Consider the following 14,238-nt stretch of genomic DNA (forward strand, 5'->3'; position numbering starts at 1 on the left):
CAGAAGCTTAATATCACTGTGCTGAAGACTAACTTTCTTTTTTTTAAAATTAAAGCTTTTTATTTACAAAACATATACAATTTTTCAACATTGCAAAACCTTGTGTTGCAAATTTTCCTCTCCTTCCTCCCATCCCCTAGATGTCAGATAATCTAATACATGTTAAATATATTAAGATACATGTTAAATCCAATATGTGCATATATATTTATACAATTATCTTGCTGCACAAGAAAAATTGGATCAAAAAGGAAAAGAAAAACTGAGAAAGAAAACAAAATGTGAGCAAACAACAGAAAGAGTGAAAATACTTATGTTGTGATCCACACTCAGTTCCCATAGTCCTGTCTCTGGGTATAGATAAGCTCTCTTAATCACAAGATCATTGGTACTGGTTTGAATCATTTCATTGCTGCAAAAAAGCATCAGAACTGATCATCGTATAATCTTGTTGCCATGTACAATGTTCTCCTGGTAGAATGCTATTTTGATGTTCCTCAAATGCTGTCTCAATTGATCATAATAATACTTAGTGTTTTCCAAGGAAATGGGAATCTACTTCAGAGAAACACACATTCTCTTCCTCTCTTCTGAATTGAATAGCTCCTTCTTTACATTAGGAAAATTGGCCTAAGAATCCAATATTCCGGTCTTCCAGCAGGACTGGGCTGTTGTTCTGTTAAGGAATATGGGAGCAGAACCGGGAATGAGAATGGGGTAACTGAAACTTCCAGGGAAATAATATTCTGTGGATTTAAATGAGTTTGGAAGAATTTATTCCATCTTTCTTTAGGCATAAAATCACTCTGTGTGGTCATTCATTTTCTGTTCTTTGTAGGGGATCTTCTGAAGGCCACGATACCTCTCTTAGGTATACTTGAAGATTCCTTGTATTACAGCTTTTTTTGGGCTCTCTCTCTGGCTTTTCTTTTTCTCCCCCTCCTTTTTTTTTCCTGAGGCAATTGGGGGTAAGTGACTTGCCCAGAGTCACACAGTTAGGAAGTGTTAAGTATCATAGGTCACACTTGAACTCAGGTCCTCCTGACTTCAGAGCTGGTGATAACCACTGTACCACCTAGCTATCTCGATCTCTGACTACAGTCAGAAAGAAGAATGGGAAGATATCTGGTCAGAAAGACTCGAGGCTGTTTATGAAAATATGCTCCATAGAGCCACAAAGTATATTACTATGGCTTTCAGAACCACTGCCACTAACCAAGACAGACTGACTTGGCTCAGAGTAAGAGAAAACAAACTGTCTAGCAAAGAAAGTCTGACCTCTCAATCATTCAGCACATGCTCTGTTTCACAGACAATGATCATAAATAAAGTACTTAGGTATTGGAATTTTTGTGGGCTTTTCCCCTTCTTTCATTTTATTTAAAACAATTTTTAATAAAGATTTTAAGGACTTTTATAAATATAGCATACTTTTAAACTGCCCAATTTTATTTGATCTAAGTACTAAAAATATGAATCTTTAACTATTACATCTTCAAAATAAGATATGTTTTAAAAATCATTCCCATTTGAACCGAGTTTCTAGAATAATAAAAGGCCTTATGAAACTTTACCTCCAAGAATTGTCATTTTAAATTCTTAGCAGGGCTGTCATTTAAATCAGGTACCAAGCAATTTCCCATCACTTCCATAAAAATGTCCTCTCTTTTCTGCTTTTTGCTCTGCCCAGCTCTAGATAAGATTGAACTCCTCCTCCAGTGCTCTGCTCATTGAATCTTTTTTTTTTTTTTTTTTTTTTACTGTAAGTTACTGAGTCAATTTTAAAAATTGAAGATTTTTTTTTTTTAAAAGAAGCTTTTTCCAAATTTACAAAGATGCTAAGTAGAATGTCAGGAACAATTACATGTTCTGATGATTAAACAGTGATTTTTTTTTTTTTTTAAATTTCAGTGATTCTCTCAGCAGATAGATCAGTGACAGCCAAACTCAGTAGCTTTGGGATTCAATTGGGACAATTCTTGGTGAATACAAATTATAATTGAAGAGGAGGATACAGAGACCGTGGTACTGAAAAGGATAAATGCTTTCCTTCTCTTTTTTTTTTTTTTTTTTTGAGCCTACAAGTTACATTATTTTACTCTCTACCAAAATTCAGAGGAAAAAGGAAGGAGGGTTTAGACAGAGTCCTCAGAATCCCAAAAGGCTTTAGATCCATAATATAGTCTCATAGGTTTAAGACTGTTTATTTTAAAAGGCATTTGCTTGTTTGTTTCTCAGCAATACCGAGCCCTTAAGCTAATGCTTCCATGTTATTGCTTGCTGGACATGGTCTTATGAAATCAAGGAGCTCCTCCCACATGTAGTTAAAATGTTGTTAATGAAATGGCTAATTGAGGTGCTTGTGGCCCATATTTACACAACTCAGCTTTTTGCAAATCCAGGAAGGGAAATAGAAGACTGCCACTGATAATGCTGTAAATTTGTCAATCTTATACATCACTGTCAGCACAATTGACAGGTCAGTTTTTGCCCCTTAAGAGCTAATCAAGTAAAGAATTGTAATCACTGTGCACTTTGCTAGATACTGTAATCAAATATGGCAGAAGTAAGGTGACCACATTGGCACTCTAAGTACTAATGGAAAAGCTGATGTGATGGTGGTTAGCAGACAACAGCAAGAGCAGTATGTCACTAAAGCTGAATTTAAACCAGGCACATCCAGAATTGGAGCTCAAGAGGGCAATAAAAATATAAAATGGGCAAGCTTAATAAACTATTTCCTCTTTTTTATTGTCTAGCTACTTTGGGATCATACTTATTTACTACGCTACACATTATATTTCTAAGCATCTATAAAAGGTGTTTTATTTGACAGAACAAATCCAACATACATTTTAAAAAACACAAGATATAACAGAAAAGGAGTCCAATAGAAACTAGAGATCTATATTCCACAAGCTCTGAGCTATTAAAGATTTCTGATGTATGCAGCAACCTAGGACATCTATTTTTAATATGACAATTTTTCATCATCATTACCATCATCTCAACTTTTAAAAAATATATCAGGATTATTTGTATTCTTATGATCTAAACATTTATCTACTCAGATGAACATTCTCCGGCTTCATTAATCTTGCAGGTCTCTTAGTGGCTTGAGAAATTACAAAGTGAAACAAAAATATGAAGAAAAATGAGTGAATGCTCATCCCTTTCAAGGAGAATAGCCTGAAACAAATATTCAGACACCTACTCAATGAGCACCAGAGTTCTCACAAGCAAGCTTCCTGGCGCCAGGATGTAGGATTTGGAAGCACAATTCCTCTGGGTGTTCTCCAGGGTGCTAATGTGTGACCTTTTGAATCTAAGTGACTACTCACACTCCAAGCCTCATCATCCTCATCTGTGAAGAGCCCCGGTTGGCTTGTTAAGTGTGGAGACCCAGGTGAAATGCATGCTTCCTTAGAGTACTTTGTAGTAATGAAAAGAATTAGCCATTTCTATCTTTCCATATCAAGACCACCACAAATCCACCCACCTTGTTCTGAGAGGCTCAAATTGGGCTAAGCTCCTATCACTCCATCATTCTCTGTTGGCCTCTTTGGGTGGTGGGGACATTAGGGGAGGGTTTGTGTATGTTTCTCTACTCTCCCCCCACAGCTCAGATTTAAACAAGTTCTTTATTATTTAACATTTGGGCTGAATGGCATACTAAGCGATTGTACAGAACACAGAATTACACATAGACCTGCCCACTCAATCTGACAGTCAGAATGGATTTCCTCCCCCCCAGTTAACCTGGCTTCAAATTAGGAGCTGTGTTTTCCAACATCATATTGTGAGGCTATATTCCGTAGCTAATCATTTGGCAATGACTGCAATCTGATTGGAGTCAATAACGACCCCACAGAACCTCTTGAAGGAATATCTCGTCAAGATTAAAAACTCACAGGCAAGTGGAATTGGGGCTCCTACATCATTCCCAAGCACCAGTGTGTACTTGAGTTAATCTATGACTGAGGTGGTGCCAGTAATCCTATTTCTGTATATTCTATATTATGTAACCCCCACCCTTCCCCCAAACAGCCAGTTTATGTAAGTGGGGATTTAAATTAATCAGTTCTTAACAACTTTAAACACAAACTTTCTGAAATTAATTTACATAATGATAATGCATATGTGGCAGGGTTGAAGTTATTTAAACAGCGTCCTCTTCCACGCTTTAGTCTTGCCCCGCCACCACTGCAGCCTCGGATCTTCATGGAGTGTAATGCAGCTAATGAGGTAGCTTTTTAACTGAGCCAACTGACAGGCCCCATATCTGCAGAGGCAGCTTGAAATCGTGCCCAACCTCTTGGCTTCCCAAGAGGCTTTTCAAAATTCAATAAATAACATCTGTAGGCGATGTTGGGTGCAGACCTAGCAGAGTGCGTCATAACACTGTGCTGGCAGAACAAAGAAACCATGACGACTGCCAGGTTTCCATGGCAACGGCGGTGCAGCTCGGGGAGTATAATAGCACATCAATCACTGTCCAAAAGAACTTCATTATCAGCAAGAAAAAACCTTTAGGATCTGTTTAGTGTGCAATTGTGGGTTAACTCACCTCGAAGCCTTGCTCTCTAGCAAAAGTGGCGGCTTCCTGAAAAAAAAAAAAAAAAAAAAGGAACAGTTAATTATAAAGTGCTAGATAATGAAGAAATAACCCATGCTGAAGTGCGTCCAAGCCATTTTCCTTTGACACAATTATCTCCATGTACCCAGAGAGTGCCATTTTGATGCTGGTATTGAAAAGATTCCCTCTCTTTCCCACCCTCCTCCCCACCCTAAGGCAACACAAGCGCCATGGACTTCACAAGTTCAAATGAAGAAGATGCAGGACGTGTTTTCACATGGACACCACACTCAGTGCAGGTGATCTGACCTCGGTAAGGGAAGACAACCACTTCATACTGAGAAGCAGACTGACAACTATACCTTTAATCACAAACAGCACCATCACAGTCTTACTAGGTGACCTCTGATGTCCAGAAGTTAAACGAAAAATAACCTTAGGTCTCATGGGTTTAAAAAAATATATATTAATGCTAATGGTACAATTTAAGGGACATTATTAAAAAGTAATGCTTTAATACAGGTGAAAGTAATATAACAAATAGCAGAAACACTACCAAGCAGTCAACCTCCTTTTCTTTTTATTACTGATCAAACCTGTTTGTTTCATGCCCATATTTTAAAATCCAAGGCTGATAAAAAATGGTGGCAATTTCACTTCCCAATCTGCTTCCCTCTTTAATATGAAAAAATATTGCAGACAACTGTCAAGAGCCTTTACATCTTAACTTACATTCCTCCAAATTATCTCTGCCAAGAGATATTAATAGAAGGATGGGCTTTGAGCCTAACAGGGTAGTGAAAAGATCCAATGCGACTGAAATAACTGCTTCTTCAAGCCATGTAAGGGAGAAAGGAGAGACTGGGTGTAGACCACCACTTTCAGTACTACCTATGTGTTAGATAACACATAGCCAAACTTCAAGTGGGAGGGAACGTATGCATGCGCCCCCTCCCCCAGCAGAACCATACAGCCTGGATCTGGAGGGCCATTTTGAGAATTCAGAAAGGGCAAAATGGATGATTACAGCTGAACTCGAAAGTTAATAAAAAGTGATACGCTGAAAAGCACAACTCCTCAGGCTGCTTGCTAGAGAAACATGAAGTTGACCAGGTTAGCCTGAGCTGATGTTGACTGCCTCCCCTCCCCCATCCAAAAAAATTGAATCATGGCCTTGACAAGTGGGTCCAGGCAAGGTTGGCCACTTGGACAATTTATTTACAAAAGCATTCCTTCTTGTACATCACACAGTCAATGACACTCGCTGGCCTAGCTGTCAAGGAAGAGGGTAAGGATCAAGCTCTCTCAATGCCATGTTTTCCCAAGCTGCCATGTGATTAGCTAAGCTCATTCTCATATAAAAAGACAACTTGAAAGGCCCCATTAGAACTATTTATTTACATAGAACTTCATTATGGGCATGGAAGACTTCCAGAGGACTGAGACACAAGGGTAAGAGGGGGAATTAGGAGAGTTAGGAGGGCGATAAAACTGTAGTAAAATACAAAAGCAAATCAACAAGAAAGGATCACACAAAATTACACAAGGGTCACACAAAATCAGATGAACTAAGACCATTTGTACCATAGCATCACCCTTTTCTATTACAACTCATTTGCAGCTTGTTTAGCTATTGCTAAGCTAGGATAACAGCAACAGCAAAGGATTCTAAGGAAGAGTGATCCAAATATATTTTTCACTGGGGAAGGGGAGTATTTTAAAAAGGCTAATTCAATTTTCTCTCTCAGAGTCCCCTAAAATGGCAAGGACTACGGACCTGACATCAGAATGGCTAAGCACTAGTTCTGTGCCTTCAAAAGGCTTTATCTTTGGATTTCCTCCCACCTTCCTCTGATCATCACTCTGTTAGAGAAGACAGCTGGCTCCTCTCTCAGTAGACTTTCCTATAGCTAACTCTGATTTGAAGGGAAGTAACAACATTTATTTTATTTTTCCCTTTCAATCAAATTCAATTCTGGGACAGTTTAGCATAATGAAGATTTTAAGCAGAATTCTAATCTTTGGGCACTGAAAGCCAAAGAGTATTGGAGGGGTGTGGGGGGTATGATTCTGGGTAAAGAGGTGAGAGAGGTTCCCAACATTAGCAGCACCTCCAAGAGAATTCGCCAGATCATAATAAAGAGGTCTTTCCAGTGTCTTTTCATAGTAAAAGTGAGAAAAGGAGACAAGCGGTCCCCATCTGTGCTGCCCGGGGCACCACAGACTGAGTTTCCCTTATCTAATAAAGCAGTCAGAGCGAAACCCAACCTTAGAGTGGCCGTGACATGTGGAGAATAGCTGAGGTTAGTAGAGGGAAGCAGGGCGGCTCCTAATGGAGGTGATTATCCATGTGATAATCATTATATTTACAGGGTTTCCATTTTGGATCTGACATTAAAAAAAAAAAAATCACAAAGGAGGAGGGATTAAGGAAATAAACAAGCTCCCCAGAAGCTTTGGCACTCCCCTGGGAGAGCAGCAGCTCCATCCATGCATGACATATGACAGCAGCTAAGCCGAGCAGGCCAGGAAAAGAGAATTTCGGAGAGGGATGGATTTCACATTCATCCCCTTTCCATTTTGAAAACTTTCCCTTTGATTTCTTCGCTCTCTCTCTCAGGCAGGTCACATTTTGGGAATCAGCTCCCATTGTCATTTAGGCTCCAATACAGTATCATTTGGGGTATCAAAGAGCACTATCCCCATACTATGTCTTTCACAATAACAGAGATATTTTTTTTCCTTTCTGGAATTGACTGTTGTGAATAAAATGACATATAATTAATGCCTCAGACCCTCATCTATACCATACTATTTAGGACTTACACATCACAATAGGTTTGCTGCCTCTGAGATCAAGCTGAAAAAAACAATGGGGAGCGAACAACAAAGCTTCTAACAGCCAAAGTGAGGTAGTTGTTGGGGTTGTTTTCTTAAAGGGGATGTCTGAAAATTTATAGTAAATGAAAATTGTGTGTGCACACTTATATAGAAAGCTATTTCGACAGGATTAGTATGCCACTACTAAATGAAACACACTTCTTTTTAAAGACTAACACTACAGTTTACAGGGAAAAGGAGATACTTTCATTACACAAACACACCCACACAAACACATGGGGATGTGTATATGCGTGTGTGTGTGTATATATATTTGTAAAAAGATCTTTCATTAGTATAAAATGGAAGAAAACCAAAGCTCTTTATTTTTATGTGCATTTCATGTAATACTCCAACATTTGTTTCTAAAAACAGCACTACCTCTGATGTAGAAGGGGCTCATACCAAAAACTGTTCAATATTTTAGCTCTGGACTATGAATAAGACTCAATGCAAATGGTCATTTTTTTTTTAAATTAGGTAACAGCAGAGATGAGGCATAGAGTAGTGGATAGAAAACTAGACTGACTAGAGAAGCCCTGGGTTCGAGAGCAGCCCCTGGCCCCTGCGGCCTGTATGAACTCCTGCCACAGACTCTACATTGCAGAGAAAGTGCTGATGATAGGCTTTGGCAAAGGAAGCCCTTCCTCCTAGTGAAAGCAATTCAAACCCCTTCAAAGAATAATGGTCTGTGGTCTGATAGGGACCTGCTCGTGGCCATGCCCGCCTGGCAGTGTGGGTTGAGAGCAGGAATACAAACTGCCACAAAAGCATTCCTTCTTTGGGGGAATCAGGTTGAGACCTATAATAATCTAAATTCCTGAATTTTGGCTTCTAGGGTCACAGACTTAGAAATGAAAGGAATCTTAAAGATCATTAAATCCAAGTGAGCAAACTGAAGGAGAGAGGACCATCCAGCTAATAGGAGACTGAGAAGGGACTCTCTCGACATTGTGCCACCTAGCTGCAATTCACCAATTTCACTGAGGACTGCAGGACATATGAGAATAAAGAAGACAGGATCTCTGACAGAAAGCAGCTTACAAGAAAGTAAATTAAGGGGACAAGATGTGGAGAAAATTCCAGACTCCTAGAATATAGTCCATCTGATGTTTTTTTTAGAAATATCTTTCTAGGGGGCAACTAGGTGGTGCAGTGGATAGAGCACCGGCCTTGAACTCAGGAGGACCCAAGTTCAAATATGGTCTCAGACACTTAACACTTCCTAGCTGTGTGACCCTGGGCAAGTCACTTAACCCCAGCCTCAAAAAAAAAAAAAAAAAAAAAAAAGAAAAAAAAAAAAGAAAGAAAGAAAGAAAAAATAAATATCTCTTTAGAAAATTCAGATCACATTAGTGGGAGTAAAGATTTAAATTTCCCAAAAAACACCAAGGAACATATACACATTAACAGTGAGTGTAGGGTCTGCATAAAACTCAAAGTAAGACAAGCTGCCAGCAGCTGCTACAACTTCAGTGTATATATACTATGCTCCAAATGCCCAAGTTCAGAAATGGAGAGAATGAACAGTCTTGAATGCCAAAAACTTCCTGACTATTAAGAATATATACAATGACTGGTGGTTCTTATTCTCTGAGAACAATGAAGAGACTGGGGTTTAACCTTCAGGACAATAAGTACTGTCCATTTCCTGAAAGGAGGAAAATAATGATGATGATGATAACTATTACTACTACTATTATCCTTCACCACCACCACCACCACCACCACCACATGAGTTACACATTTTAAAACTCACATGGAAGACAAGACTATGTGAAACCATCACTACTACTACTACTACTACTACTACTACTACTACTACTACTACTACTACTACTACTACTACTACTACTACTACTACTACTACTACTTCTACTACTACTACAACAATTATTAATTTATGGGTGAGACCTTGGAATAGATGAATGATCATCAGAGATTTCCTAGGTTTTAAACTCTAAAAATGTATCTCCCTTTCAATCAACCCCAGGTTTTCAACAGGTGTTGGGTATATTTTCTACCAAATCAGTTCTTTTTGTACTTGGACTTTGTTTTTGTATTCAAGTCAGAAAATAAATCTAAGATCCTAGGTATTGGGAATGATTCCAAAACTATTCCTCAAAGACCTGACTCAGAAATCAAGTATTTTTTCTCCTTTTCAGAATTTTTCCATGCTTCCCATTACATAGTAAACAGAGAATACCACCTCTCAGAGACTGCAGCCAAGGTCAATCTAATTTGAGTAATCAGTCTCCTTTTTCTCTTTAAGCTTACTGCACCTGTGTTTCATATCTTCTATGAACTAAATTATGGATTTGAGGACCTTATTTGTAAAGTCCCTCTGACAGGCCATATTTTTGTTTGCAAAAACAAAGAGATTATGTCAGTAAAGTTATTCCATTTTTATTATGTCAAAAACTATGTGAAAGCAAGTTTCACATAGATAATCCTTACTTTAAGACTATCAACTCTAAGGGTAACTTAAGAGTTTGATTGTCCTTCCTATTCTTTATGCTTTTGGATTGTTTGATTGATTGATGATTAACACTCATCTCTTCCACAGAAATTTTGTTCATTAGGATATATTTCCCCTTGGAGCTAAGCCTTTTTAGTTTGATTTGGCAACAAGTTCAGTTTGAAGTACAACATACTGTGGCTCTTAAATTCAAACAAAAGGATTTGTGGTTTCAATTGAATCCTCCAGAATAAGAGAAATCACTGGCTCCAAGTCTAATGTCATTATAAACAAGTTAAGCAACACTTGCAGCAATGATATACCTTTAGGTCATTTTGAAATTTTATGTTAAAGAGAACTATCTATTATTACTTTCTCTCCATCAAATTACCTCCATCCATTGATCTATACACCATAATGAAAAAATATGTTGCTTACACTTTAACATATTTTCTCATTCTGGACTTTACAGTTGGGATGAACTTTTGTTCTGCAAAATACCACTTAATTTATTCACTTTCTAGTAGGAAGAAATCAATGACATTTCTTTTATTTTTCTAAGGAGAAAATTTAATTTAAAAATCAGATAAAATAAACAAAGACCAGAGCAAACTCATGAAGAAAAAACGAATTCAGGAAAATCCTTTAACAATTTCAGGTAATAAAAAGAAAAGTTTGTACTACATTTTTCAATGTTTATAATCAAGAGCTTTTTGGAGGTTTGTATCTCGCACTATGACATTTACTATCACATTTCTTGTCTAAGAGATGCCAAAGAAAAATATTATTTAACATTTATTGAGTGCCAAAACTGTGTTCAGTGATGTATAGACATAAAGACAGCAGTGTAAATAAAGTAGATTTGCAGTAAAAAGTATAAAGATAGACAAGACTCAAAGCCAAAAAGTGAGGTTAGGTCTTATAGAATACTTAATATCTTATCATTTTTAAAAAAAACTTTTCACATTTGATGAAGTGGAAGAGGAATGAGATATTAGAGAAAATACATTTGATAGACTACAGACTACAGACTAAAAGACAATGCTGATTTTGATTATATCCAATCTAACTTCTCTGGGAAACACAGAGTACATAAAGAAGAAGAATTTTGTCTTTGGATTTCAGTTGCAAAGAAAGGAAGAGATCTCTCTGGATCTGTTTTATTTATTTATTTTTACCTTGGTCAAATTTGCAAACTTTTTAACTCAGAAAACAACAGATACAAGGATGAATGTTGTCACTGAAGGACATTGAATTTCTAGAGATGATCACTTATGTAACCAGGTTACAATTGTTATCACCCAGAAAGTAGTACACAAAGGGAACAAACAGAACTTGCTTCCCATGGGTCACATTAAAAATAAGACTTTTAAGATCTGCTAAAACAACAGCAATATAAATCAAGTCCACACAAATCTGTTACTTGTAATAAGTCTGAAACCATCACACCCAGTATAAAAAATCTATTAACTTGGTTTTTAAGAAATTCAAGTTGATTAGATGTCTGGAACAACTTGAAGCATACACTATTTTTAGAGACACTCTGAATCAAGGCTACTGATCTGGACCTTAAATTTTTTCTATCTTTAGTTATAAAAATGAAATCATTATCAGCTGTGGTCGTTGATTAAAGTTCACTCAATTGGGACCCATTTTGTTTCTGAATATCCTTAAGAAAAGTAGCAGTGTATAGTAGAAATGGATCTAGAGGCACCTAGGATCTTCATTAATGTCAATGATAAAGGGGAGAATTCTGAAAGAGAATGATGCTTATAGAAATTATAACAAAACTAAGATTTTTAAAAGGGTAGGTGATCATCACTATTCTTTGGTATGGTTCTAGAAATGCTAGCTATTGCAATGATGAGATATAATACATATTATATTTATATACCACACACACACACACACACACACACATATATATACACACACATATATATATATATATATATATATATAAAATCTTTTTTTCTAAGCAACAAAATCCAACAAAATAAAAAATAAACAAAGAAATTCCACTAAAAAGGCCCAGAACACAGAAATTATCTGTGAGGCCATCTAGCAACATCACATAGGGATTATTCTCTACACAACAAACATTTTCTGCAGGGAAAAAAAAAGACAAATAATTAAAAAGATATTAATTGCTCATGGTCAGGCTGTGCTAATGTAATAAAAATGACAATACAGTTAAACTAATTTATAGATTTAATGTAATACAATTAAATTACCAAAATCTTACTTATACAATTAAATGAAATAATAAAGTCACTTGGAGGAACAGAAGGTCAATCACAAAGGAAATATAAGAAAGAAGTGAGAAGAAAAAGAGAGGGTAGTGAGCAGTCTCATATCTTAAATTATATAACCAAGACATAATGATAAAAAATTATCTGATGCTGGTTTAAAAACTGAAAAATTGATCAGTAGAACAGAAAAAAAATTAAAAGAATTCAAATATATTATCAAAATATATGATAAAACCAGCCACTAACTATTGAGATAAAGCCTCATTATCAGACAAAAACTGCTGAAGAAAAATGGAAAGCAATCAGTAAGGAATTAGGTTTAACTCAACATCTTACAAAACATACTATAATAAAATCCAAATGGGTATAATCACTTAAGTATAAAAGATCTTATCATAAATAGGAGAGGGAAACAGAAAGAAATACTATTCATAACTATAAATATGGAAGACTTATTGGTCAAAGAAAGAATAGAAGGAATTATAGGATAGAAAATAGATAACTGGAAAGTTTTTATACAAACAAAATCAATACAATCAAAAATTAGAAGAGAAATAGATGGGGAAAAATCTTTGCAGAAAATTTTTTTCCAAGCAATATTTGATATTAAAACACACACACACACACACACACACACACACACCAAGAGCCATTTCCCAATAGAGATATGGTCAAGGAAAATTTTCAAATAAGGGAACAGGAAGTTTTCAAACATCAAGCTATGAAAAAGCCCTATGGAAAAAAAAATTCCAAATAGGAATAAGAGGAATATAAATTTACACAATTCTGAGGGTCTACATCTTAAAATGAGATTAGCAAAAATAAAAAAAAAAACAGATGACAATTGTTGGGGGAGTTATGGAAGGACAGGCACACTTGATGTACTGTTGGTTAAATTATGAATCAATTAAACTATATTGGAAACAATTTCACTGCATGCCTTTTGACCCAGTGATACCACTCATAGGCATATACTCAATGGAATTAAAAAACAGAGAGGCTGGATTTCTAGGTATGAAAATACATAGTGTTTTTTTTTTTTGTTTTTTTTTTTTTTTGTTGTTGTTGTTGTTATAACAAAGAACTAGAAACAAGACAGATACCCATTCATTGGAGGAAGGCAGGATGAAAAACTTATATAGAGTATCACAGAGTATCATGGTGCATTGAGAAACGACAAAAGGACAACTTATGAGAATCCTGGGCAGATGTAATAGGACCAGAGGATTATAAACTTGGAGGTGGAACCAATCTTAGAGGCAAATGACTCCAAGCCTCTCGTTTAACAGAGTAGGAGAGACAGATCAAGAAGTCCTCTTTAGATATTTTATTATAACCTTTGAATCTCAATCTCCTGATTGCAAGGGCATTATACCATATTCCTCTTTAGTATGAATTGTGAACACTGTGAGCACAGTGAAGTAGAACCAGAAAAAAAAATGTGATAATTACAGTATTAAGAATTCTGATAAATGAAATTACAAAGGAGTACTCAAATGATGAAGGATAAAGTATATTCTTCACTAATCGGAAGAGGGGGAACTTAAAATGTTATAGGACAGGGACAAAATATGGAGAAGAATAGGGAGATAGTAACAATTAAAAAAATTAGGAAAAGAAAAAAAAAAAGGAAGAATGTTAAAGAAGCACATATCTAGCACTCATTTCTTAGCCAGTCTCAGATTGTTTTAATGATTATCATTTTGTAATACAGTTTGAAATTTGGCATTAGTAGGCCATTTTCCTTCACATTTTTTCCCATTAATTCCATTTAATTCTTGACCTTTATTTTCCCAGATGAATTGTTATTATTTTTCTAGTTCTATAAAGTATCTTTTGATAGTTTGATTGGTATGACACTGAAGAATTAATTTAGGTAGAATTGTCCTGCTTCTCTACATATAGAAGTACCACTTGGCCCTTTAGGGAATTGAGTGGAGAGGTATAGTTAGGCTGGGAACTGGAGATGTACTTTCAATGGAAAAAATTTGTTCAGTAATCCTTTTCACTACTCATCATGCCTTCTGAAATCAATTATCAATGAGTCCTGCTATGCTACTATACTGTGGTGG

At 36.2% G+C, this 14,238-nt stretch overlaps 1 protein-coding gene across 2 annotated transcripts in view; it reads right to left on the reverse strand.

The window, feature by feature from the left end:
* The window catches only part of ADK (adenosine kinase), a 612,746-nt gene that overhangs the window by 59,448 nt on the left and 539,060 nt on the right, over positions 1 to 14,238 (reverse strand). For both annotated transcript variants that reach the window (XM_074296780.1, XM_074296781.1), the window contains exon 8: positions 4,568 to 4,603. In XM_074296780.1, coding sequence (XP_074152881.1) covers positions 4,568 to 4,603 — 36 coding nt within the window. The remainder of the gene's footprint in view (positions 1 to 4,567; positions 4,604 to 14,238) is intronic.

The sequence above is a fragment of the Sminthopsis crassicaudata genome, chromosome 2, assembly GCF_048593235.1.
Source record: "Sminthopsis crassicaudata isolate SCR6 chromosome 2, ASM4859323v1, whole genome shotgun sequence".
Lineage (NCBI taxonomy): Eukaryota > Metazoa > Chordata > Mammalia > Dasyuromorphia > Dasyuridae > Sminthopsis > Sminthopsis crassicaudata.